Source organism: Streptopelia decaocto (genome assembly GCF_964273445.1).
Source record: "Streptopelia decaocto genome assembly, chromosome: 1".
Taxonomy (NCBI): Eukaryota; Metazoa; Chordata; class Aves; order Columbiformes; family Columbidae; genus Streptopelia; species Streptopelia decaocto.
Genome location: NC_138663.1, coordinates 40053088 through 40079462, shown reverse-complemented (window position 1 = coordinate 40079462; position 26375 = coordinate 40053088). Strand labels below are relative to the sequence as shown.

Sequence of the window (26375 nt, the reverse complement as noted above, 5' to 3'; positions counted from 1 at the left end):
CCTTGAGCACTAGGTTGACGTCAGACCTCCGAAGGCAAAAAAAAAGTATTTTTGAGCAATAGCAGAACAACCTGAAGCACACTCTATTAGATACCATATAAGTAAATAACCCAAAAATACGTTTCATTTCAAAAAGTGGTCTTTTCTGAACTGCAAGTGGCCAAATGAGAAGTCCTGAAGAACACTGTGACCCTCACAGAAACTAAGCACACAGGAGAACAGCACAGAGCTAGGGCCAAGAAGAAATCAGTGGCAAGAGGTGACATCTTTTCTTAGATTTAGGCACACAGAACTCATTTAAAAACACAACCTCCGTTTACAAGCCATCTGAGTCTTGTTCTCTTGCAGCTACAAGCACATTGCTGGTATTACAGTGGGAGTCACCTTAGCCAGGTGCACGCTGCTGCCCTCTCCTAGGTGGAATGAGCTTTCCACCTATATGGCACAGTCCACACGTCACTAGTAAAGTAATAATCAAGTAGAGAGCACAGGTCATTTTGGAACAAGATGAATGCCACCTTAGCTGGAACTGTGCAGTTCCTAAAGCCGGCAAACCAGCCTTCTGCTCAGTTGCTGCAGATTCGTTGTGTTCACGTTCCAGTTTAGCTAGGAAAAAACTGCCAAACAGTCAGCCACTCTGACACTGAGAACAACAGGCTGTTCTCAAGGAGGGGTCAGAGAAGGGCAACTGTTAAATTTTTCAGAGAGCAACTTCTAACAAAAACAAGCTCTGCCCTAGCAGGCCCCAGGGCTTCTGCTCGCTTAGCAGATCCCTTCTGCCGCTGGTTCTTCCTGAGGCCTCCTGGTCTTGGCTGTAATAACAGAGACACATCCAGGATGCTTAAATCCCTGTGGATGAGTTATGCCTATTGTAGTCACATAAATCATACCCCAAACACCTTCAACACAATTCCAATGCAATTTTGCATTAGAGATGCTTGCTCTCTCTTTTTCACGCGTAGAGATGGCTTCAGCATCAGCTTATGTTCACACTTTGCACAAGGGTAGCATGCCCATACAGTCATGGACAGCAGGTGACTAGGGTGAAACAAAACTCCACTGATTAACAGTAAAAAAAACCAAACACTTTCTTTGTAGGTAAAACCAATGAATCCAAAAGTTGCCTCCTTTCCCTAAAGAAAGGAGTTCTCTAAGCAACTTTGCTGGAGTCTCTGGACATCTGCAGGATTTCAGGGATTGCCAGCTCAGCCAGCTTTGCTCTTATCTTTCTCCAGCCAGCCCTGCTTCCCACTGCCTGGAAACCCTATACGCATAACCCTCTAAGTTTGGGCCGTACCTCAGGTGGAGCTGGTGACAGGTTGACAGAGTCAAAGGGGCATGTCACAAAAAGCAATCGGACTGAAACCAGCAGCACATTTATGTCAGGAGGTTCGCATTTCCGCCATCCTTGTCTCAAGATCTTGTGATGGTGGATTAGGTGCACGGTGCTTATTTGGACACCCAGGCAGGCACCTGATCTTCAGTGCTTGGATCCTTATTGTACCAGCAACCTGAGGAGCAAGGTGTTTGCTCAGTGCTCGTAAACCAAGAGCATGGCAACGCTAAAGCTCATACAAAACAGTTGCCTGCTCAAACTCCAGGAGCTTTCCAGGTTCCTTGTCCTTGCTTTGTAGCAGCTCAGTGCCATGAGCAAGGGTAGCTCCCATCACCTGATCACCTTTCATTTAGTTCTCTTTCTTGGCTGCTTGAAGCAGGTTTTGTTTGTAAAAGCCTTAGTTTCTTTAAGGTGCAGGGACAGGCAGACGAAGCTCAGAATGTGAGGAAAGAAGCCTCTGCTGGTTATGCGCTGTCCTTTCCCCTTATCGTGATGGGACGTGGGGGAACACGTCTCTCCCAAGAGAAATGTCACCTCATTTCTGGCACCACTAAAGTATTTTGCGGCCTCTGGCGTGGGTAGATGAGTGCAGGGGCAGGTTAGGAAGCTGGAACTATGCTAAATCGGAGAGAAACTCCTGATCTGTGATGGAATTTGAGCACTGAGCTGTCAAGATAATTGAATTTATACAGTAATTCTTCTTCCCTCGCTAGAGATTTTCTTCTTCAAAACTTTCCACATGAAATTCTTCTGGAAAGAGAAAGGATTGACACATGCACTGTCCCTGCACCATACAGCTCAAGGCTGATGCATGGTGAGAATGCTGACATGGTGGAAAATGGGACAGGGGCACCTGGGTTCATCACCATGGGGTTCATCCTGAAGAATCAGGGGGGATGCAGACTGACCAGCAGGACGGAGGAATAAAAACTATTTAAAATAGACATAGCAAGAATATGAAAACCATTAAGAAGTTCAGAAAATTCAGACTTTACCTTGCTGTATCTGTGACCCAAGATAATATACTTGTGCCGTGCCTGGCTAGCAGCTTCCTTCCAGTTAGATTAGATAAAATCCATTATTAAAACAGTTCAAACATTACCATTTACCTCTTCATATTTACATGTCCTTAGGCCTTTATTAAATGCCTCTTAACTTTCCTAATCTTAGCTCTTGAACTTCTATTTGCTGAAAATTAGCAGACAAAAATAATATTTAAAGTGTATTCTGAAAGCATTCGTGAAATATACCGACACAGTACTTTTCTTATGACACAAAACCAATATGTTTTTGTCAAATTCAAAAGCTGTCTAATTCACCTTCTCTGATAGGGGTTTCCAATTGAAATCTAGTTAACTGCAGTCTAATCAATTAATACTTCTTTGTCAAATAAATTTGGGGTTTGCACTGAAGCCAGAAACTTCATGGCTGTGACTTCCTAGCTGTAATTTCAGGCTTGTTGTTAGTGTGAAAAATGAAGATTTTCCTGCCTGTGAATTTTTATTTGGTCCTTGCATCTATGAGCACCTGGGGTGACTGAGGCAGAAGAGGTTTCTTTCTACTCCAAATTTCTTCAGCTTCCCAGCTATACCAGAGGTCTAAGCCTGATGTGTACCTATAGCATGACTAGATGTGATTTAACCAATGTCTTCTGTGTACAAGAATATGTCCTTCTGTCCTCAGCTCCCCGATACGGCCATCAAATTCCACAAACTGGCATTTCTACCACTTCAAAGATCCAGAATACGGGAGTCATTAGGAAAATATGTTCTTCCCATTTGAGTTTTTAACTCAGATATTGGCAACACAAGTTGAAGCTGATGTCTCTCCATTTGCCAAGGCGTCCCCTAATATGTGAGCTGTGTGGAAGGGAAGGATCCCGCAGCTCAAATCTCCCACCTGCAGTTTTGTGAGGTGGTGGTGGGACACTGATTTACCCTTAAATTTTCCCCAACTCTGTAGTACACACCAGGATGAAAGGAAAGTCTCACTGCTTCTGCTCTGGCTTCAAAGACTGCAGCTGCAATGAAAAGGAGTAAAGCTGGTCCTCTCACTAGGCAACGTGCTCCAATGGTCCCGTATCTACTCTCTTATATTCATGAGCTGTTCTGATGAAAGGAAGTTAAAAAGCCTTTGCATTTCTAGGTCCACCCAGTCTGACCCTCTGTGCCCAGAGATGTAGCAGCGGGCAGGGGACATGGAGAACAGGGCTGGCCAGGCTCCCTCCAGAGGCTCTCTTAGCTGAATCTGTGGTGTGCAAAAAAGATAAGGTAACCAGCAAAATCCATTTATTGGTACCCAAAACTGCCTGGAGAGTGGAGATCATCAGTGTTGGAGTAATGGCAAAGAGGCAGAAAGAAGAGCACATAGCTGAACAGATAGAGCATGGGGCATGTATGGCATTCAAGATACCTCCTGTCAGGCCTGGTGAGGCTGGACGTGCCCTAGCTTGTACACAAAGTGAGCTGTAAGCAGGCAGGCATCAGTATAGGGAGAATACATCTCTCACAAACCCATCTGGAGATGTCAGAATCAGAGCCAGGAGGTTCTGACAAGCCCTGCCCAGATGCCAGGCAAGAAAGCAGGGCTACTGCTTCCACCCCCAGTCTGCAGCTACAGAGTGCGCACCAGGGGAGAGAAAAAACACACAGTGTATGCAAACAGGCTGCTTGCCAGCCCCAGGACTGCAGGGTGCTCAGGCAGGACTTATTTTTTAAGATTTCTGCACCACACCAGCCCTTTTGCTCTATGGCTGAAGCCCCAGCCCATCCCCATTTCACCGATAAAGGTTGTTCCTTCTTGCAGCTGTGAGCAAACCACATACTCATGTACCAACAAAGGTCCCCAGGGCTATAGCAGAAGTTAACAACTCTTTCTAGATGTCCCCTTTTCCGTGCTCAGAGAGTTGTGTTGAGGCTCATGCTCCCATTTGCTCACAGCTGCAAGAAGGAACCACCTTTACCTGTGCAATGGGGATGGGCAGGGGCTTCAGCCAGCACAGGGCATGGGTCCCCATGCGGTGTGCTGAGCAAATGCAGCCCCCCAGGCTGCATCAGGGCTGCGGTCACCTACAGACTCTCCTTAAAAGTGGTGTCTTCATGGATGCTCTGGCTCTCAACTGACAGGTTATTTGGACCTGATCCTGCTATCAGCTCGCTTGATAGACATTTGAAGAGCAAGACGTACAGGCACTTGCACATATTTTGCAGAGTTCCGTGCCTCCGGGGCCAGGCTTCAAAATGAGCCGAACTCCTTTCAACACCTACCACAGAAAAGATGGAATAACATCATACGGGATGTGGCCAGACGTTACACAGTCGGCCTCTAAATTGCTCTGCAAACCACAGTGTGCTCAGCTAAGTAGTCCTGCTTATCTCTTTTAGAGCTCATCACACTGCAAAAAGACAACTCTCTGCTGACATAAAAGCTAAAAGACAGAAATAAAGAAAAAAAAGAACCCTTGCTAGTAAAACAAGGACCACAAAAATTACATCCTTTTTTTCCCCTTTTATTAAAAAAAAAAAAAATTAAAGAGGCTATAATTCTGTTAGTAAAAATACATTTCTTCAGGGAGTGACAGATCAATTACTAATTACACAGTCAGATCCACAGCTATGACGCTTAATATTCTTTAAAAATTACCTGCAACTGTCGTGTCCCACTTGCAACCAACACAATTTTTTATATATTTTTTTTTAATTGCTCTGCAAGCAAAAGCTGCTGAAAGCTTCCAGAGCCTGTGAGACTGGTCCCTTGCTGCCTGCCATGTCATTATTTCACACCCCTGAACACTCAGATTTCTCTCCATACTGTGTACTAAGAGAAAATGCCAGACTTTCTTAATAGTTTCAGAGACATGATACGAAAAGACATAAGCAGGTTTTCACACTGTGATAAGAAAGCCAGAGGGACTCGCCAGGCTCAGATGAGTGAAGACGAGCGACGGGGCCTCACTTTTGAATCAGGAGTCTGAACGCAGGCTCTGAACTCTGTATTTCAACCCTTAAGGGAAAGTGGCGGGCGGCGGGGGGGGAAGGCAAGGTGTCTGCATTCTGCATTTTGGTCCTGCAAGTCTGTTGATGTCACCCTTTTTTTTTTTTTAATAAAGCTAAAGTTTCACATGTTAGGAAATGAGCTTTTAGGGAGGTAGAAAAATCAGAGGGAGTAATTGAGAACTACACATGACACATGCAGGGTACCACTGCCTCTTTGTTTTGATTCTTCTCTGGTGTGATTCACTTCGTTTTGATGACTCCTTTCATTTCAATATGTTCCACATCTATGGATAGTTTTACTAGAAGAAAGCAAATTAAATAATTAGTATCATTAAGGAGGAAAAAGTGAATGTGTGTTCAGAGGGGAGGGCTGTGATTCTGATATTTCTGCCTTTCCTTAAGACGCTATTTAGCCTCCTGCTTGTTGGTTTCCATCTTTATCTGATCACTGCTTGAAACACCTAATTGCGGTATTTATTACAATTTTCTTCAACTTGCCATAATTTTATAGAAACTTTCTTTCAGCATCAAAGATTAGCTAACTAGGATTTTCTGAGCATTCTGCTGTTTACACTGCAGCTAATAAGTATTTAATGGTCTGAGATTTTAAAGTCATAACTATGCAAATTCTGGCCAGGTCCCTGAAGGACCATAGTTAATTAAAAGCAAAGAGAAAGTGGAAGACTGGAAACACACTTCCCTGTCTTGAGAGATTAAGGCCAACTGGAGTGTTTTAGGCTAGAAGGCACCTTCCCAGCGTGGAAGAGCATCGTGCGGTGCCAATTTTGTTTCCTGGGAGCAGGCGCGCATTTGAGGCAGGGGGCTGGTACCTCATTCTTCAGAGAGCTGCCAGCTCCCTTCCCTGGGCTGAAAGTTCCTGGAGGACAAATTTGGGGCTGTAAGCATAAACAGGTGGCTTTCCAGTAAGGAGAGAGTCAGCATTCAGAGGTACATGCACCAACACACAGACAAGAACAGAGTAAGAAAAGCTTGGATGGATGGATGGATGGATGGATGGATGGATGGATGGATGGATTCAGGCAGCAGCACCACCACAAGTTTATGGAAGAAAGGAAGAAATAGCTCAGGAATTAGGGGAACAGAAATCAAGGACAGTTGATAACTACTAGCGAGACAAGGCACAAATACTACTATTAATAATAATCTCAGTTCGCGGAGAGTAATATTCTCCAGGTTTCCAGTGTGGAAGCTGCATAAAGCACTCCTGAAAAAGCAGCTAGCCAAAAGGCACAAGGAGCAAGAAGAAATGTTCTGCTCAAGCTAAGGGGCTACCAGGTGCACTCAAAAAGGGGCCTCCAGCTGCACAAAGATGCCAGAAACCCCTCTCCAAAGGCTGCATAACTACTCCAAAAGGAAAGGATGCTTTGGAAAAGAAATGAAGATTTCAGCACAGGAATTGGGTTCTAGGCAATTTCTGAAGAAGATGGACAAGAAATATTCAGCTGAGCTCCTTGGTGGCCCATCCTGGCCAACAAGCAAATGAGATGATAGAGGAATCTGGTAAGAAACTGCTGGCTTGGCCAGCCACATAGGGCAGGAAACTTGCAGATCACTGGGCTACCCCTGGAGAAGGAGAAACTTTAACCAGTATTTCATTAGACAAAGAATTAGCTTTTAGGGAACTGATAGACCAGTCAGGAGATTGTTAAATGAAAGACCAAAGGGAAAAAGTGATGAAATTAGGAAAAAAGTTAATTCTTACAGAGCTCCCATATCAAGAACAAAACTAATCAAGGCACTAAAAGATGTAAAGAGGAGAAAAATGGTATCGTCTATTCACCAGTGCCAGGGGCCTGAGTAATAAAAATAATAGAAATTGTTCATTTTACAAGCATGAACAGCCTAAATGGCATTAAGAAAGCCTGGTGGGAAGATCTGCATGAAAGGAATATTAAAATCAATGACTATAACCTTGCTAGGGAGACTCAAGTGGACAGAAAGGGAGGGGGAACAGCACATTGGCAAAAATGGCATTTTCTAGTATGGAATCAGTGACAATTTGGAAATGAACACTTACAGATTAATTTTCTGCCATACAGAGAATTCCTCCTGGCTAGAGGAATAGGCTGACAGCAGTCTCACGAAATTCAACAGACAAATAGAAGGTCCTGCACCCGGGCTGGACAGACCCACTGCCTCAGTACTGGTTGGGTAATGGCTCTGCTGAAAAGGACCTGTGGGCCCTGGGGGACAGCAAGTGACACATAGTTCACGCCAGAAAGGCCAATGGCACACCAAGCTGCACCAACAGGAGTGCAGCCCTTAGATGAAGGAAGGGATTAATCCCCTTCATTTTGCATGGTTAGGCCACTATAACAAATTCAGGTTTGGGCCCCCCAGTACAAGAAAGACATTGATAAATTGGAGTAAGTTCAGTGGAGAGCCACCAAGATGCTCAGTGGGCTGAAGCACTTGCCCTGTGAGGAGAGGCTGAGGGATGGGGGCTTGTTCAACCTGGAGAGGAGGTGATTTTGGTGAGACCTAGCAGCAGCTCCTTGGTACCTACAAAGAGGTCACTAAGAAGCTGGAGCCAGGTTCTTTACAGAGGTGCAAAGCAGAACAAGACTCAACAGGCATAAATCCAAGCCAGAAAGGAGGTTCAGACTTGCTACAGTGGGCCTGGGGTCCAGAGAGGTGGTGTAGTCTCCATCTGAGGAGGTTTTCAAGATGACTGGACAACTCTGAGGAGCCTGAGTTTGAGTGAAAGAATTAGACTGGAAACTTCACAAGGTCCCTTCCAATCCAAAATATCCTATGATCCTACAAATGAGATTAGGTATGTCCACATCATATTGGAAAACAGGCCAGCTAGCTCCCTTGGTATTGGTCTGTAATTCACAGCAGAAAATCCTTCCCCTTATCCATCTGAAAGAGTTGAATTTGGGCCACGTGTGTTGAGAACACCTAAATCTTCTTACAGTTTCCCAGTATTTACAACTCGACACTAGGACTACTTGATTACATGTATTATGTACAAATCAACTAAGGTCTTCAACAGTACTAGACATACCTGGTGGATTAGAGAGGCCACATTCATGAAGTTGAAAACACAGAGAAACAGCCATGCACCGAACCGGTCAGGATAAAGCCTTTAATTAATGAAGTGGGGATTACAATCAAGTGGTGTTTAGGAATATTTATCAGGTATCCAAGAAGCTTTAATAGAAACAAGAAAGCTGAACGGGCTAAAAAGACAGTACAACATAAATGAAAGCAAAAGCAGCAATGTAATAGCAAGAGAGGGGTAGCTGATACCAATGAATATAAATGAGGAGATGGAAATTCTAGAAAATCTGTAAGAGAATTGAACGAGCACATAAAATGGTACAAGTTAATCACTGGAACAGAAAACAGAATTGTCATGAACAGTGTAAAAAGGCAGAAAACTTCAATTAAAAAAAGTTGTATGGGGAAGGTCAGATGATGTATGTCTACCATAGATGATAATGAGCTAGTTTCAGCTTCAGCTGTGATCAAGTATTTTAGCCTGTGCCTACCAAAACAGGGATATTCTAAGACAAGCAGGCCTGGACAATTTATGTCCAAGAGTTTTAAAAGAGATGGCCAGAAAAGATCTGGACCAGTACTGATGACTTGTTATTAGTCTCAGAAAACTGGGAAAGCATCCAAGGGTCAGAGAAATTCTGATGTTGTGCCAGTGCTTTAGAAACTCTGATCTGAGGAGGCTGACTGGACTGATGCTGATCACAGTACAGTAATGAAATAGCCAATATGCGGCTTTGATAGATTACAGATTAAAGGTGGATAATAAAATTAACCATAATCAACACAGGTTTAAGAAAAAATACACATCATCAAACTAATGTGCTATAATTTCTTATGAGATTACAAGTCTGGCTCACACAAGTAATTATACTGATATGGCTGGAATGATGTGAAAACATCATGACATACATTAGCTAGATAAAAACTGGCTAAGTAATAAACTTCACGTGCAATAGTATGGGGACTCATTCGTGAGCAGATGTACTTCTCTGTCATGCATAATTCTTGCCATTCTGTTCTTTATTTATTTATTACAACCTGGGAGAAAAATTTAAAAAAAAAAAAAACAAAAACCAAAACACTGATAGATTTTGCAGTTGAAGCATATTGTGGGGAGAACAGAAAATGAATTGAAGAGGACAAGTCAGCAATATAGAACAGGATGAACTGCTTCAGAAATGCAAATAATATGTATTCCAGTATGAGCAAATGTAACAGCAAATATCCGGGAACAAAGTTTGTTGGTTCCTACTAATAGGAAGAGATTTTGTGTCTTCAGAAGAGGAGACAGAGGAGAGAAATTAAAAAAATTAATAAAACCACCAGCCAATGGCCAATGGAGAAAGCAGCTGAATGAATTGATAGGGAGATACAGTGATTGATTAGCTGGGTTACTGCAACCCTTGGCTGGAGGAACAGGGAAATTTCAGGCTGGAATAGAGAATGTATTACCACAGAAGGCATTAAAGCAACTATGCATGGTAGTGTCTTGTTCTTATGTCCACCATTTTTAAAAGCTGTTAAAAAAAAACACCAAACAAACACTGCAAGTGCATCCTAAAATACCAAAATATAAAAAATCATGCCATTCCTCTCATCAAAGGCAAGGTTAGGATGGGATTTATCACAGTTTATGATATCTACACAGCAAGGGCCAGCGTGATGATTAATGAAGGCAAAGACAGGGCATTCTCTTAAAGACACCAGCCTCTCCTCAGCCACAAGACTCCAAGCTGCAAGCAATTAAGGAAACGTTTTGGACATCTTCTGGGCACACTCTTGTCATCACAACCATCCCCCTGGCCATGTACTGAAGCCCTCTCCCCCTTAACCTACACACCTATCTACACAAGTCAACTGCACACCAGAACATGTGGTGGGGATGCCACAGAAGAGGGCAGAGACAGACACAATTCCCACCACAGATTGTTAATTGCAGCACTTGGCTCAAGAGAGGCAGAACAAACACGCCCTCAGTGGAATTAACATCCACAAGGCCAGGCAAGTTGCATGAATTCAGTCCTTGCAGGGGGACCCTCAGGACAGAGTAATGGAAAGGGATGCCTCCCTTCCCACAGGGACAGTGGCATCATCTCCAACCACACGTGAACACAACTGCTTCACAGAGTAGAATGAACAGGAAAAATTGCTCACTCTTCTTTTGCCAGAGAACTGCCTGACTTTAAAAGCTGTTGAGCACTAGCCCAGAAATGTGATTTTTCTCCTAAATTCATGCATGTAGAGACACTGGCCTGAGTTTCCAACTTGATTAATGTTCACATTATCTCAGCTTTCAAAACTTAGTAGGCTCTCAACTTTAGGAAGCTGCCCTTCGAAGTTCTATCAGATGGAGCTCTCCAAAGGCACGCATTGCCACGGGAAACAAATGACAACAGACAAAACCTAATCACAAATGCAGGGGAAGAGGGAGACCCACCAGGACAGCTGGTGATGAGCACAGTCTGCTTGAAATGTCTGGGAACCTGCAACCTCCTGTTGCCATCGAGTAGCTGGGAACTGGAACACTGGCAAACTGAATCTGCAACACTGGTTGCTTGTGCACACAAGGGCACCGGCACTTTTCAACCCAAATTATGTTGTTTGGGTTTAGGAGCTCTGAGGGAAACAAAGGAGAGCACTGACTTAGGACTGTTGTTTGGGGGTTTTTTCTAATCCTTTCTGAAAAAAACATGTTGAAGATGGTTGGGGGAGGGAGTGTGCAAGAGGGGAGAAAGTTCTGGTGATGTCAGCTCCTATCGCCATGGAAACTGAACATTTTTAGTGACAATGGAGTCTTCCTCCTTGAGCTGCTGGGTTGCGTGGGGAGCAGGGGCAAGCAGGGCAGGGGCACACAAGGGAATTCAGCTAACTAAAACTATAGCTTCTGGCTTTCCAAGGAAGCAAGGAGAAAACTACAAATGAATGCCTGAATACATAGTTCACGTAACCAAAACACCATCTGAGGCAATATCATAGTCATTACCCTCTTTGAGAAAACATGCTGTCATGCAGCTAGCTAGCCAGATGGAGGTATCTCAGTGGCACAGGAATGCCTGACAGAATGGTCCTTCACCTGTACTTTGTTTTTCCATGCTATAGTTTATTCCAGCCTTCGCTGCCTCATTGGTGTTTATTTGGGAAGGGAGAAGTAAAGACAAGGGGCTGGGAAGTACAGTCCATATTCTTGAAGCTGAGAGAAGCGGCATGTCCTTCTAGGCAGCGCATTACTTCCCAACACCATGGACTTGTTCTTGAGAGCCAAATTTATGGCCTTCCTTTCAGGCAATTAGAGTCCAGGACCATGAAAAGAAGGGCCTTAGAGAAAACTGATTAGCCTCTGATCAATATCTAACTCACTGGCATGGAAAAAAACATGCAACACCTAATGCAGGTTGTCTTGTCTTAGTCAGAAGACTAAGGCAGCATCTGGACCCATAGCAAGCTGAAGCCAGATGTGGGACTAGTCAGGGTAAAACTTGGGGCTTAAATATGAGGTTAAATAAAAGCCTACAGTCTGTATGTAAGGGCAAGTTCCAGCTTTAGATTTAATTTAAAACAGTGCAGACAATTTTAATGAATTTCAAAGAATAATGAATTAATAACCACAAGCTTTTATAACTCAAAATATATTATATAGTCATTAGTTCTATATAACTAAATGGAAAAACCTTTCTTTAGCAGAAGTCTTTTGAGAGAAGATATTCTAATGAGATTGCTATCACTTCAGCCTGACACCTCATGAGGACGGTTGTATAGAAATCAGGAAACAAATTTCTTTCAGTTTTGGACCTGAAATGAAAAATCCTTCAAACTGATTATTTTATATCTAAGGAGTTGATTCTAAGACTCCTTGGCATTGAAAGGAGTTCAGACATGAGCTTTTTTCCTAGTACTGCTATCAATACACAAAAGACTCTCCTTGAATTTCTGCCAGCAATGGCAACAGAGGGAAACACATAAATGGGGTTTACCCATTTCTCACCTAGGTAGCATGGATTTCACTTGTTTCCTGCAGGGAGTAGGCACTTGAGCTTACCCTCTTTTATTTAGCTTTGCCCCTCTGATTTCTTCATTTCTTCAGTTACACCACTCACGTATCATGCTTGCAGGGACACCAGGCAGAGCAAGATCTTCCAGTTCCCAAGCCTTTTATCCCGTATGCCAGCAATCATGTGCCCACCTGGAGCAGAGCCTTCCTCCCAGCCTATCGCAACACATCACCTACACAGAGGGGCACCGTGAGCCCCAAGGTCCCTCTTGCAACACACCTGTTCTTCCCTTTCCTCCTCAAAGGCTTCTGTGGTCTGTTCTTGCTTCACATGCATCCAGTCACCAGCAATTTTGCCAGCAGAAGTGCAGTTAAGAATATGCAATGATCTGGCTTTTCTCACCACCATGCACCAGGTGCTTTAACTTCGCCTTTCCAGATGAATCCGCAGTCCCCATGCTGGGCCATTTTAAATCAGATGCTCATCAGAGCAGGTTCAGTCACAAGAAAGGTCTTCCCACCTCACACATGGTGTGTTAATTCAGAAAAAGGTACAGCTTTCATCTATCTGCCTGTCCTCCTTTCATGCACAAGCTGGCTGAGAATGAGCCTTCAAACTTCTACACCTGAACTGAGTCTGAAAATTCTCTGCTCCCCGCAAAAGCAAACAATTATATGCCCATCCAGAGGGAATAACTTTCAAGTCTTGCTGTAGAAGAACTGTATCAAAAGCAAATATAAAGATGGTGCCGCTCCGTACCACAAGAGAAAACTCTACAAAGTGAGCTCAAACTCACTGCTGCCTCAGTCTGTAAGACCTGCACTGCCAGGTGACAGCAAATGCAGGTAATTCCTTGCTGGGAGGAAGAAGAAAAAAAAGGGGATTTCTCTCTGAAAAAAAACATTTACTTGTTTGCTGTGAGAATAGCAATATTACATCTAATTGAAAATGGACAAATTCCAAAAAAGCATATGCCCACTAGTATCAGAGACGGACATTTTGCTGTGATTCAATAGGCAAATCCTGGTAGGCTTTCCACTTCATACATGCAGAGGAGAAATCAGAGCTTCACCATAGCAACTTTGTTGTAAAAAACAGCCAAATGTCAACTTGTCCCAATAGTACCGTGGGTAAGGCCAGTGCCATACAAAGACAAAAAGCCCAGAGTAACAAAAATGACATTCTTACCTTTGAAATGCTGCTGCTGGAAACAGAGAAGCTGGCTTGGTTCTGGTGAAGGTTACACCTCTTCCACTTAGACATTTTAAAAACAAGTTTCTGGTCTAGCTCTTCAGCTGGTACAAATCAACACCCTCTACTGAAGTCGTGTGAGATAGATGGCTGCACATCAGCTGGGGAGCTAAGATACCTTGTCTACTGTGGCTGCTAATCCCAGTGTGTGTGATTCCAGTTCAGCAGATCTACTGGAGTAGCACCAGAGTGGTAACATTCACCTCAGTTACACCACCTCTGTTCTGTGCAAAACTCCAGCAAACGCAGAACAAATAAACTCAGAAAACTATTGACCTACCCAGCCATGACAATGAAGAAATCCAGGCGGTTCCAGGTATCTCCGAGGTAACACTTCTTGCCAAAGATTCCCAGGGCCACCATCTTTAAGACCATTTCCATGGCAAAGAAGATGAAGATGAAATCATCAAATACCTGCCAAACAGAAACCCAAGAGCACGTTTGATAAGCATTCTCTGCCTTGGACTTTAAAATACAGAACATGAAATAAATACAAATCTCCATACTTATGAAAAACAGTTAGACGTGAGACTGGAAAAGCTTCTTGCATACAGCCCTGGCATCACAGCTTCCTGATGCTCGAATAAGCAAAGGGCTTTCATAGTTTGTGGTGGGTTTTTTGTTGTTGTTTGTTTGTTTTCCCCATGGGAGAAGTAGTTGATGTAGACTCAGAGGCTGCTTACATGGACTTGAAAGGAGATGTTGGCTCAGCACCAGCAGGTCCACACCTAGCCAGGGAAACACCACCCTCCCAAGGTCTCCCAGGAAGGATTCCTCATCACCTCGCTGCAAATGGCTCAGCTGAGGACATAGTGCAGCTTCACACACAGTTTGGACAGCACATACCAATCACAGATGGAGGCTTCAGATATCTGAAAGCTGCAGCCTCTGCAGCACTATAGATGACAACCTTTGCTGGTGCTTTCTCTTTGGGGTAGCAGCAAGCACAGCTTGCGCAACCATAGGCTGGATGCACCCATGGCCTTTGAGCAGCCTGAATGCCACAGCAGTACCCTTGCTCCTCTGCAGAGTAGCAGATGTATTGGGAGTTGCTATTCTTTCCTACCTGGATGCTCTAACCTTAGTTATTTCTCCCTAGCTTATCTCTGAGCTGTGTACCTTGTAGCTGTCTATATCAGGAACCCCCTGCTTCTTCTGCATAGGATCCGGAAGGTTAGTAACTGTTGTGTATCACATGGTCACAAGTGGACCTCATTTATTATCTCTCTTTTGCCCCATTCCCTTCCTCAAAGCAAGCTCTTGCCATTTTACAATAGGATCACTTACTGCCAGGGACATTCTTGCCAACCCACCTGGGAAGGTGTTGCCCACAGGCTGAAGGAAAGCATGCGTGAAAATTTGTGACTTGGACTGAGGCACCATCACAACAGAAAGGAAGTCGTCTCACCTGCAAGATTTTACACCTGTCGGAAAGGCAGTCCATATCCTCACATGGCTGGTACATCCCCAGGGTAACGCAGTTTAACAAAATCACCATCATGCTGACACACTCAAACCAGGTGGAAAAGAGTCAAGGAAAACTTCTGTGAAAGCATCATGGCTGAGATAAGCTTGCGCTAGGCTTAAGGTGACAAAACAGGAAGATTAAGGGAAATAACAACTGCTGGTAGGCTGATTTATTACACTCCTAAGTTTTTCCATTTCACTTCCTCATTACTCCACTCCTTGATTAAGCCAAAACTCTTTTGAAAGTAGAGGTAGCACAAAAGCCTAACCATACACAAGTCAAACCGTTGTTGAACATATGCTTACTCCTCTCCTTTTGGTTTGCTGAGTCTCATCCCTTGTTGGTTTATTGAACCTTCCAAATACATGGAAGAGACTTTCCATGGTGGCCTATACTCAGACATAACAGAGATCTCCATGATCTAGAGATCTAAATCAAAATGGACAGCCAGATCTCTGTGGAAGCCTAATGATTATCACTCTTCTGGGAAGGGGGTACAACACAAGGCTAGAAGTCTCCCTCTTCTCTTCTGAGAGAGGAACTTGGAGATAAAGAGTTGCCATATTGGAACAGGTCAATGGTCCATCTAATCTGTTATTCTGCTTCCAGCTGTGACCCATGCTGGATAAAACTCTACCACGTGCCTAATTAAGTTATTCAGTAACCATGGGGGGAAAATAGCATTTCTGACCCCAGCTGGTGATCTGTTTATGCCCTAAAGCATGAGGATTGATAGCCCTTATAATTGTTTTCCCAGCTACACTGGTGTCCCTGCAGATGCTTTGCTTATTCATTTAAATCCTATTGTTGATAATCTTACTAAAATATCTGCTTCGATAATAGTTGTCAGCCGTGAGCTACATTGGCTAATTATACTTTATATTAAAAATTGTTTCCTCCTATTTATTTTTAATTTGTTGCCTTTTAATCTCATCAAGCACCACTTCATTTACATATTACAGAAAAGGATAAAAATGGTGTATTTGCGTGACCTTCTCTGTGCTCTCCACACCCTGTACCTGCCTCCTCTTCATCATCCCTCTCCTCCTGAAGGAGTCTTAAGACCTGATACACACTTATCCAAGAACTCATTTACAGTATTTTAGTTCTAAAAGTGGACATGTTTCTAGGATATCTTTCCAGTGGTCATTCGCATTGCAAAGCAGAGATGTAGATCTAATGAGAGTGGACCTCCAGCCTCTGGGAGAACCATCATTCCTGGGTATTTTAACATACTTCACAAACATATCTGCTCAGTTCTCATTTTCAGATATTTTAAAAAAATATTTTCAAATAACAGAGCCCAGGAATTATCCATTTAAAATGCAACCCACTGAGTGCAGCCATCTTCAGTCCCTGCAGAAGTGAATCCAAAACAGTGGCCTGTATCTCTGGTCACTTCTGAAAGACACTCAACATCTACGGCTCATTCTGAGCAACTCTTCCGTTCTCCTTCTCTGACAGTGATTCATGACTAACCCTCACAATCTGATCTAGAAGAATATTAATTCTTTCTCTTCTCCCCCACCTGGTTTTCAGTAAGCTACCTTCTGTTGCAAAAATCAGACAAGAGCAGGGCACCGGCTCTGCTGTGCCAATCACGCTATAAGGTGATTTCAAGAATGTGTTACCACTGTCCCTCACTAAGTTAATCCCAAGTGCTGTGCCAAGTAACACACATGGAGCCCACCCTCAACATAGGCTTCAAAAACAGAGGCCTTTTCTGAAAGAAATACACCAAAAAGGGCACAAATAAAACATTTGCCCTCAGAGGTCTGCACAACACAACTTCAGAATTCCACCTTTCACTCTCTTAGACATTTCTTTAATTATCTGATCCAAAGCCTGGGAAAACAATTGGAGAGGTTCTCATTAGCTCACATAGGCTTTTGGGGTAAGACTGCTATTCTCTTCTGGACTTTCCAAGATCTGTTTGGCTAATCTTTCACAGAGTTACAGAAATGCAGAATGGCTGAGGTTGGAGGAGGCCTCTGGAGGTCATCTTGTCCAAGCCCTCTGCTCGAGGTAGCATCAACTACGGCTGATTGCTCAGGGTCACGTCCAGTTGGGTTTTGAATATCTCCAAGGATGGAGGTACCAGAGTCTGTATGGGCAACCTGTTCCAGCATTTTACTATCTACACAGTGAAAAAGTGTTTTCTTATGTTTAAATGAGATATCTCATGTTTCAGGCTGTGCCCATTGCTTCTTAGACTGCTCAGTGATGCCCAGTGACAGGGTGTCTCCTTTGCCTCTCCCATCAGGTATTTACACACATGGATGAGATACCCCTGAGCCTTCTCTTCTCCAGATTGAGCACTCCCAGCCCTCTCAGCCTCTCCATTTTGCAGCAAGTGCTTTGACAGCTACTGGAAAGGCAGCAGCAGTGAAAGCCTGACAGAGAGATCAGTGCTGAATGATGCTCTTCGAGAGGCCAAATGAGTTTTGATGTGGTCTGAGCCAAACGACTGCAAAAGTCACTGGATAAGGGAGTCAGGAAAGGTATGGACAAAGCCAGTGCTTAGATTAGCCCTGGATAAAATTAATATACAAAAATTGAAAAATGGAAATTGTTTTAAAAGTGAGGGTTTTTTCTTCAGCATTCAGAAAAACATGACACAAGAGACCCAGAGGCAGGGAGCACTACTCTCCAGCTGTAGCCAAACTCAGGGCCTTGAAGTCAGGGGGTTATTGTATACGCTTTTGTGCACATGCTTCAGCAGCAGCAACATGTGGGCAGTCAGGATGCTCCCGTGGCTCTCTTCACTCCTCTCGCTCTCCTTGCAGTGGCCCCTCAGCCCACACAGACCATTGCAGGGTGCCTTTGGGTAGCCACTGAGACCCCAAAGCACAAGACCTGGCCAGCTGTGGCAAGCACCCACAAAAAACATTGCAATTTGGGCCAGATGTGCAAGGCCATGATCTCCTTGCTCAAAAAGCTGTGGTCAGCTGCACTTGGTTTCTCCTCCTGTTTTGTGGGGTTTTTTTTCTTGGATATGAGCTCTCAAAGTTTGCCAGCTTTGTCCAGGCTTCCCAAGGACACTGTTGAATCGTTGGCTGCTCCCATGCTATTAAAGTGACATTAGGAAAAGCTTTCCTCTTGCCGCCCCACAGTTTTCCTTTCAGAGTAGGTGGTGACCCTGAAAAGGCACATCCAACCCGCGGTGGAGAGGAAGAAAGCGCGAGGAGAAAACTGGAGCATCTCCTACCCTGAGACAGGAGGGGTTGCTGGCTGCTTGGGTCGGTGGAGGGGGTAATTAGAAGTACCTGCTGCCTTCAATGTGTCACCACTGTCAACCACGGCAACTGCCTCTCATCACCACAGCAACAGCCTGCAGCCAGGTTTATCATCTTTCTTTCAGTGATGCCTCCCCGCATCCTTCACCCCCTCCTTTTCCCCATGCCTGAGCTTGTAATTAATTTCAGCTACTAACAAAGCCAGTCTTCACAATCTGCATCCTTCAGTCTGAAGTTTCATTGCTAATTAACTTATTTTGAAGTTCAAATCTCCTAATTACAAGCAAGCCCACACACATGCTCTCCTCCCCTGTCCCAGCCGTTCCTCACTGCTGCTGTCCCTTCCCACAGCCCCACTGCCAACACCTTTCCCAGCAAGGTCTGCGCCTCTGGCAGGTTTGGAAACTAAAAGGAAAGCCAGACATTTTTGACCAGGCTCAGCTCCTCTCTTTTGGCCATTCACAAGATGCTTCAGAGAAAGGAACCAGAAAACCCACAGCAATCCACTGTGTAATAACTTGCCCCCAAAGGGAGGTTTTTCGCTAACAGTGACAGTTCACAGTTGATTCAAGCCCTTAGGGATAAAGGGGTCACAGCACTCTTTTGATAAAGGAAAAACAGCAAAGGAGAAATGTTTCCTGACTCCTCTAACTATGGGCCATTCTCATTATCCACATAACTGCTTCATCCTTGTAGAAGTCCTGTGAAGCTCTTGGCTTCAGCACTATCTTGTGGCATCAAGATCCTTATCTATGTTAATTATATTTTTCCTGAATCACGTTTCCTTATACTGGTTCTATAGCTGGTGCCTGCCTCTGGCAGCAACACTTTGCTTTCCTTATGAGTCACCCCCTTGTCCCCCCACACCTCAAGCAGGGCCCATCCATCTGTTGCCTGAAGGCAGTCACCACATATCAACTGACCCCTCACCATGTCTTTGAATGGACAGGGCAATTCTGGGATGGAGAGAGGCTCAGGGAGGACATGTGTCACCAGAACATACCAGGAGAAAACCACCATCCACCCCAAACCATCTGGGATGGAGCCAGCACTGAAAGCCACAAGTTACAGGACAGTTAAGGAAACATGCAGGTGATCCTGGGAGCTGCATGTGGTGTGGAAGCACTTTATAACATCACTATGGATAATGCCAGATAATGTTAGAAAAGAGTGATGGGACACAGGCAAAGCTTTTGGGCTTAATGCCTTAATGAGAAATTGCAGATGCAAGGTACACTGTATTGAAGCTGTAAATAGCTTGCACCTGGAAAACAGGGTACCACTTAATGTTCTTGGCATCAGTCTCAATCTCTGCTTTTTATAATTGACAAAAATACAACAGAGCAACACAAAACAATACTTCGGGGTTCCCTCTCCTTTTCCTCCTTCATCATCAACTGAAGGGTAAGAGTACACCAGGCACAAAGAGCTCGCCAGCAGCTGATGCTCCTAACAGCACAGAAAATAGATAAGCTTTACAAGCATGACAATCCCTCAATCCTTTCTGTTGCTATCTTCAAACTACTTCTAGGGTGTATCTTGTGCCTATTCAGGTCTTAAATATCTCATAGAATCGTTTTGGTTGAAAACGACCTTTAAAATCATGAGTCCAACTGTTAAGCTAGTACTGTCAAGTCCACCTCTAAACCATGTCCCTAAATACCTCATTTACACGTCTTTTAAACACCTCCAGGTGTGACTCAACCTCTTGCCTGGGCAGCCTGTTCCAGTGCTTGACAACCTCTTCCATGAAGAATTTTTTCCTAATGTCCAATCTAAATCTCCCCTGGCACAACTTGAGGTCATTTCCTCTTGTCCTGTCACTTGTTACACAGGAGAAGAGACCAACATCCTCCATGCTACAGCCTCCTTTCAGGTAGTTGTAGACAGCAATCAGATCTCCCCTCAGCCTCCTTTTCTACAGGCTAAACAGCCCCAGGTCTCTCAGCCATTCCTCATAAGATTTTTTTGTCTAGACTCTTAATCAGCTTCATTCCCCTTCTCTGAACTCTCTCCAGCATCTCAATGTCTTTCTTGTAGTGAGGGGCCCAAAACTGAACACAGTATTTGAGGTGGGGGCCTCACCAGTGCTGAGTACAAAGAGACAATCACATCCCTAGTCCTGCTGACCACAGTATTTCTGATACATGCTGGGATGCTGTTAGCCTTTTCTGCCACCTGGGCACACTGGTGGCTCATATGTTCAGCCGGCTGTTGATCAACAACCTCCAGGTCCTTTCCCGCTGGGCAGCTTTCCAGCCACTCTTCCCCGAGACTGTAGCATTGCATGCAGTTGTTGTGTCCCAAGTACAGGAACCAGCACTTGGCCTTGTTCAACCTCATACAATTGGCCTCAGACCTGTTTAACCTGCAGCAGAAACACTTTGGCTACAGAGCACTTAGAGCAAGGAGAAATAGCCAGCCCTGTGGTGTGGCTGGTCATGGCAGCATCTGTCCCTGCCCCAAAACAGAGAGAAGAACCTCCTGCAGTATAGACATTCAGTGAGTGAACTGGAAACATGGAGCCCCATGCAACGCACCCCAAACACCAGCCACCCATGCACACAACTCCTGTGGCCTCCCACCTCTGAGCCAGTGCCAGGCAGGCAAAGCTGTGCCTGCCCTGTAAGCGAGACATCACGTTCGCACCATCACTCCTCTCCACCTCCCTCGCATCCCACCAGCTAAACGGCTGCACCCTGTGATTCCAGTTTGCGGTGATGGCATTTTCTTTCCTTCCTTTCAAAATAAGCTAAGGACAGTGCTGTGTTCCTCCCCCACTTTGTGACCCTTCCACAAGAAACTGGTAGGATGCTGTAACTGCAATAGGACAGATAATATTTCATTTATAATGGAAGGAGTGATTTGTGTTGCAAAGGTTAGAGAAACAAATAGCTCCAGGGAAAAAAGTGCTTACTTTCTCTCGCTCATTGCTGCTGGCTTTTGCAGAAGCCCTCACAGGTGAGTCTCATTGTTTCCCCCCCTCCCAATTTTTTCTAATCACTCACTTTTTTTCGCCCCTCCTTTTCCTATGCTGATGCATAGGAGTTTCATGGTCTTTTTCTACAAAATGAGCTGACAGAAGCAACTGGGTTCTACCTCTTCAGCCTCAATCTGCTAAGCTAACCCGCTAGAAGTTGAATGTAATACCTGACGTTCACTCAAAGGAAAATACATCTCAAAATGTGTTTGTGTTCAAATAGAGCAAAACAATCAAAACATTTCTCAGAACAAAAAGCTTTAAAAATCCCATTTTGGAAAGGCTGAAACATTTCTTCATCTTTTTCAGTGCAAAGAAAGGTTTCAACACTACAGAAAAAAAAGGTTGTGTTTTTTTGACCTGATTTAGAACTCTTCCCCCCCCCCCCCCCCAACCTCTGAGTCAATTTTAAATTAAATACCAATAACCAGATTGCAATTCTGGGATTTCATGGTGGCCAAACCATAGAGGACAAGTTGTGAAGCCTTTTTACAAGCCCTCAAGGTCAACATGTTCTAAGTCTTCCCATGTCATGTAATCTCTTGTACGTGTTTGCTTTCATCACATCATTTATATATTCTTCTCACAGAAGTGAAGCACCTGAACTTTAGACATCTGACATTTGCATCGCTAAGGTCTTCAAGTCTTCCACAGTATTGATGCCAAGGAAAGGGCTGCAATGCTGCCAAACACAGCAGGACAGTTACCTTGATTTGAGAGGCACTAGGGAAGACTTACACAACTTGTAATGGTGTTACTGGGAGGCAGGACAACAAACTACAGAAGAGAGAGGCAGTAGAGTTTTTTAAATACTTGGCAATACTCCCATGTTTCTTCCCTTTGGAAGGGTCTGTCCATCAAGAATAGATTTATTAGAAAAAGACTCAGTTGTGTCCATTTTAAATCAGATAAACACCAAAAAAGCACTGTAGGTCAGCCCTTCTGATCAGGATTTCCTGATCTAACTTCCCAGGACTGCTCAAAAAGTGAGTCCTGTACCAGGCCCCACAGGCTCTTGGCTGCACGGTTCAAATTCAGATTTAGCTTAGAAACTAATGAGAACTAAGTTGTACCTCATACACCATATCGTATCTCCCAGCAGAAATAAGTGAGAATTGAAGACTGCTTTTGGAAAGCTGGATTTTGGCTTGTTTGGGTTTGTTTTGGTTTTGTTATGTTGGGGTTTTTTGTTTGTTTTCATTACAGAAACAAAATGAAGCAAATATCTCATTTCTTAAAACTCCTTCCATAATGATTTATTCAGACCTGTTAATTGCATCCATTAAACTCACAAGTCCAACAAAACCAAAACTAATAGAAAGAAATCTAACCTCTGTCAGGAGAAACGTGCAATGGAGATTAAAAGTCTGAGAAAGAATCTGAAGAGCAAATAGACCGAGGTACTAATGCAATGAGACAAGTCTCCAGATATTCCAGTAACACAAGGCCAACAAGAGTACTCTGACGTAACGCAGGGCCTCTGCAGGCCACAGAAAGCCCCTAACCAAATGGGAGGTTGCAGAGAGAAAGCAAGGCTTCTTCACCATGCTCTTGACAAGAGTGACCGTGGGAGAGAGCCCGTCAGTCCTAAAGCCAGCATGAGTTATGCCAAGAACTCTGACTGGCTGTCACACCACCTGGATAGATACACATTGGTCTTCCTAAGCAACCTGGTCTTTTCTTAAAAAAAAAAAAAAAGGATGCGTAGATCCCACTGCTAATTATTTAAATATCTCACAAATATCATGTATCTTCATCAATGCTGCTAGACAGCCCTACTGCTAATGATTACCTCCTGCCTGTAGCAGCTGGGCCCCAGAGCTTCTCTATTGATAATGACCCACCTCCAAATTGCATCTAGCTTTCAGGGTGCAACACAGCATCTGTTTAACAGCGTGTAACATTCCTACAAAGCTGTTTACTATGGGAAGCATTAAAAAAAATATATAGCATCTAGAAAAAAATGAAACAACCAAGAATCTTTTTTTAGGTCAGAAGAAAGTAATTACCCGAATTTAAAGTTAAGCAGAGTATTAGAGGTAACGACTGTTCCTGGAGAAAGAGCTTTTTAATATCCTCAGATGGCTGGGACTGTGGCTGAATGCCTTACTTGCCAGCAAAGCAATACTCCACCATGCTGTGGGATCGGTTCAGGGCTGACTTGACGAATCACACCTCCTGCTGACTCCCAAATGGTGCCTCCCACAGCATTCTGGCTCTGCCTTGGAGATCACCATCCAAAACCTGACCTGGCTTCACATTAGGAGCTTCGACAAGGTCACAGCATGAGGTGATGGGACTGCAGCTTGGAACACTATTATGCTATAAGACAGTTGAAAATTTTGCCTCAAAAGCTCCTAGTTGAAGTGGCAGGTTCAGCAGCTGCTTCTTGCTGCAGCTGTAGGGGTAAAAGACATCAGGGAAACACCACCAGAGGAAACCCCAAAAGGCAAAACTGGGATCCAAACAGTAAAGCTCCTGCTGCTTATTGAGTTTTCACTTCACAGAGGCAATTTCCTACTGACATCAGTGGCAAAATAGGGATCTTAGAAGAGTTAGTCTTTGGTTTTGAATTCAGTTGGACCTCTGCTCTAGAGAAGACATGAACCTGGCAATCCAAGGCAGGAAGGTATTTGCAGCCCAGGAGTGATTTCAATTAGCAATGTGCTCCAGAGTAACAAAAGCTGAATTTGAACTGGGCAGCTGAATGCTCTGATAAAGGTCTCCATCATGCATGACCCTAGGAAGTGAGAAGACCAGAGAGGCTGGTGGAATCACCATTCTCAAATCAGAGCATGACCCACACTGGGGTTCTTTGTCGGCATTTTATCTGATTTCGTCTGGATGTGGTCAAGTTTACTTGGTGGAAATGTCATTCCAAAGTGTAAAAATACAAAGTGATTTGTAAGATAAAACAAAATCTCTCCAACTGCTCCCTCTGCTTCTGTGCTTCATTGCCCTGCTTTCCAGAAACACCATCCCAAGTTGTCTAAGTTTTCCCCAGCACCTTTCAAACTGCTGTACTATACTTGCCATCTTTGGCAGTATGCAGTCCCTTCTTTGGCCTTCGTGTCATGATAGGTTTGAATGGGGTCCTTATCTTGGTGGGTGCAACAGCCAATACCCACCAGATAAATGTAGCACTATAACAGCAATGTCTGTGTGACTAAAATTCAAGGAAGGGAGAAGAGAAGAACAAGTGACAATGGATTTGGGAGAACAGGGAAAGTGAAGTGAAAAAATGGAAGGCACTGCTTCCTCCCCTCCCTACTGCTCCTAATGTTTTCTGTTTTGGTTTTTTCTTTTGCCCCGATTTCTCTCTCTCTTTTGCTTTCCAGAGTCCTTCTTCCCCCACCATAACTGAAGGATTGCTTAAATGCTTGGAATGAAACAGCATAAAGAGGAGAACAAACGTTTCTTCAGGAATCAGGAACAAAGGGACAGGTTTAGGAAGTCATGCAGTCCCCTAAGGATGCACAAGAACATTTTTTGGGACCTTTCACAAAATATAGATCCCTGCCTCCCACCAATTTTGGCAAGACCACATTCTGCCCCTTAAGCCTATCAGATAAGCTCTCTGGTAGCTCACAAAAGCAAGCAGGCAAAAGGCGGGCACATGTGAAATGGGGGAAGAGTTGGCTGCAAAGTGCTGTGCAGAGTCTAAAGCAAAGTGTGGTTGACTCCTCCATTTCCAGCATAAACTTTCACCTTCCCAATAAACGGATGTCTTCTCATCTTCCTACCTGATGCTGTGTGGGTTTTGTCCCCTTATTGTGGGCTTTAGGTTCAGTGGGCCTTGGGAAATGGTCTGTGGGGCACAAATATCTCAATGAACATCCTGAAATGGGCACTGCTCCCCAGCTGCCTGTCACTGCTCAGGCTTGGAGGGCTGGCGGACACCTCCATAGGACTACAGCACAGACATGCGGAAGACAGACAGACGTGGGTCCTGGGTGTTGTTTTTGAGGGTTGTTTTACTCCTGTAATACTTTACAGCAAATACAAAGGGATGGTGGAAACATCTACCTTTAAATAAAGCTGTTTCCCTGGAGAGGAAAACAGGTAGAAGAAAACCCACCAGCACTGAAGATCTAAAACACACTCACTGTCTTCCTCTTCCTGCTCCTTTTTCTTGCACTGGTCTCTTGTTCATCACTGTCTTTCTAGTCCATCCTAGATTTCAGATGTTACAGATCTCTTTTCCACTCTTTGCAACTTCCTACCCATCACTAGCAAAGGTCACACGAGTCCAAGCTGAGCTCACAGGGACACATGACTCAAATGTGTCTGAAGGGAGTTCAGAGCACCTTTGATAAAAGGCCATCTCACCTTGCCAGAATGTGGAGACGATGATGAAAGGATAAAGGATGGATTTATGGACCTTCTCACAATTTAAAAGGAGTATGTGTCCTGTGCGGGGGTGCTGCTCTCTGCAGATGCCAGGGCAGTATCCTGTATTCCAGCACATCCTTTGATGAAGGATGTGGAATTGAGCACATTTTCTTCCAGACAGCCCATTTCCCAGGCTAACTGATCCCTACACTGATCTTAAAGGGTACTCTGACTCTAGTAGCAGTCTTGAATTAGAGAGGCAGAAAGATGGGATAAAGCTTTGCCTTTCTCCCTTCTCCCAGCTAGGTGACGCTTTCAGTAGATACAACATCACTAAATCTTGTGCTTGATGCTTAGCTTAGTAGGCTTTTCTGTTGAGTGCTTCAGTACAGAAAAGAAAGTCATGCGGTGACAAAGCTTTGCAGCAAAGTAAATAAAGATTAATTCAGAAGTGTAGAGAGTGCTCGGTAAGGTCACTCAGAAAAAATTGCATACAGTCTAAGCAAAATGCAGGGCAATAACAAAAAGAGCTCCTGTTGTTTGTTTCATTATCGGCTGTAATTAAATAAAACTCATTATTTTCAGAGTTTCAAGATACCACCAGCCCCTACTTTGAATACACATTTTTCCCCTTACTGTTGTTTTTATTTTTTTTGAAGGCTTGTAGCTGGATGCATCCCAGGCCCCTTTGCCCAGGTTCCCAGAGGATGTGCTGGAAGAACCTGCACCGATGGCCTGCAGGACACACGCCTGGAGGAAGG

General features: G+C 44.2%; 1 protein-coding gene across 1 annotated transcript in view; it reads right to left on the bottom strand.

The window, feature by feature from the left end:
- The window catches only part of CACNA1I (calcium voltage-gated channel subunit alpha1 I), a 155994-nt gene that overhangs the window by 71516 nt on the left and 58103 nt on the right, over window positions 1–26375 (bottom strand). Inside the window, 2 exon segments of the mRNA XM_082071182.1 lie at window positions 13879–14012; window positions 15007–15118. Coding sequence (XP_081927308.1) covers window positions 13879–14012; window positions 15007–15118 — 246 coding nt within the window.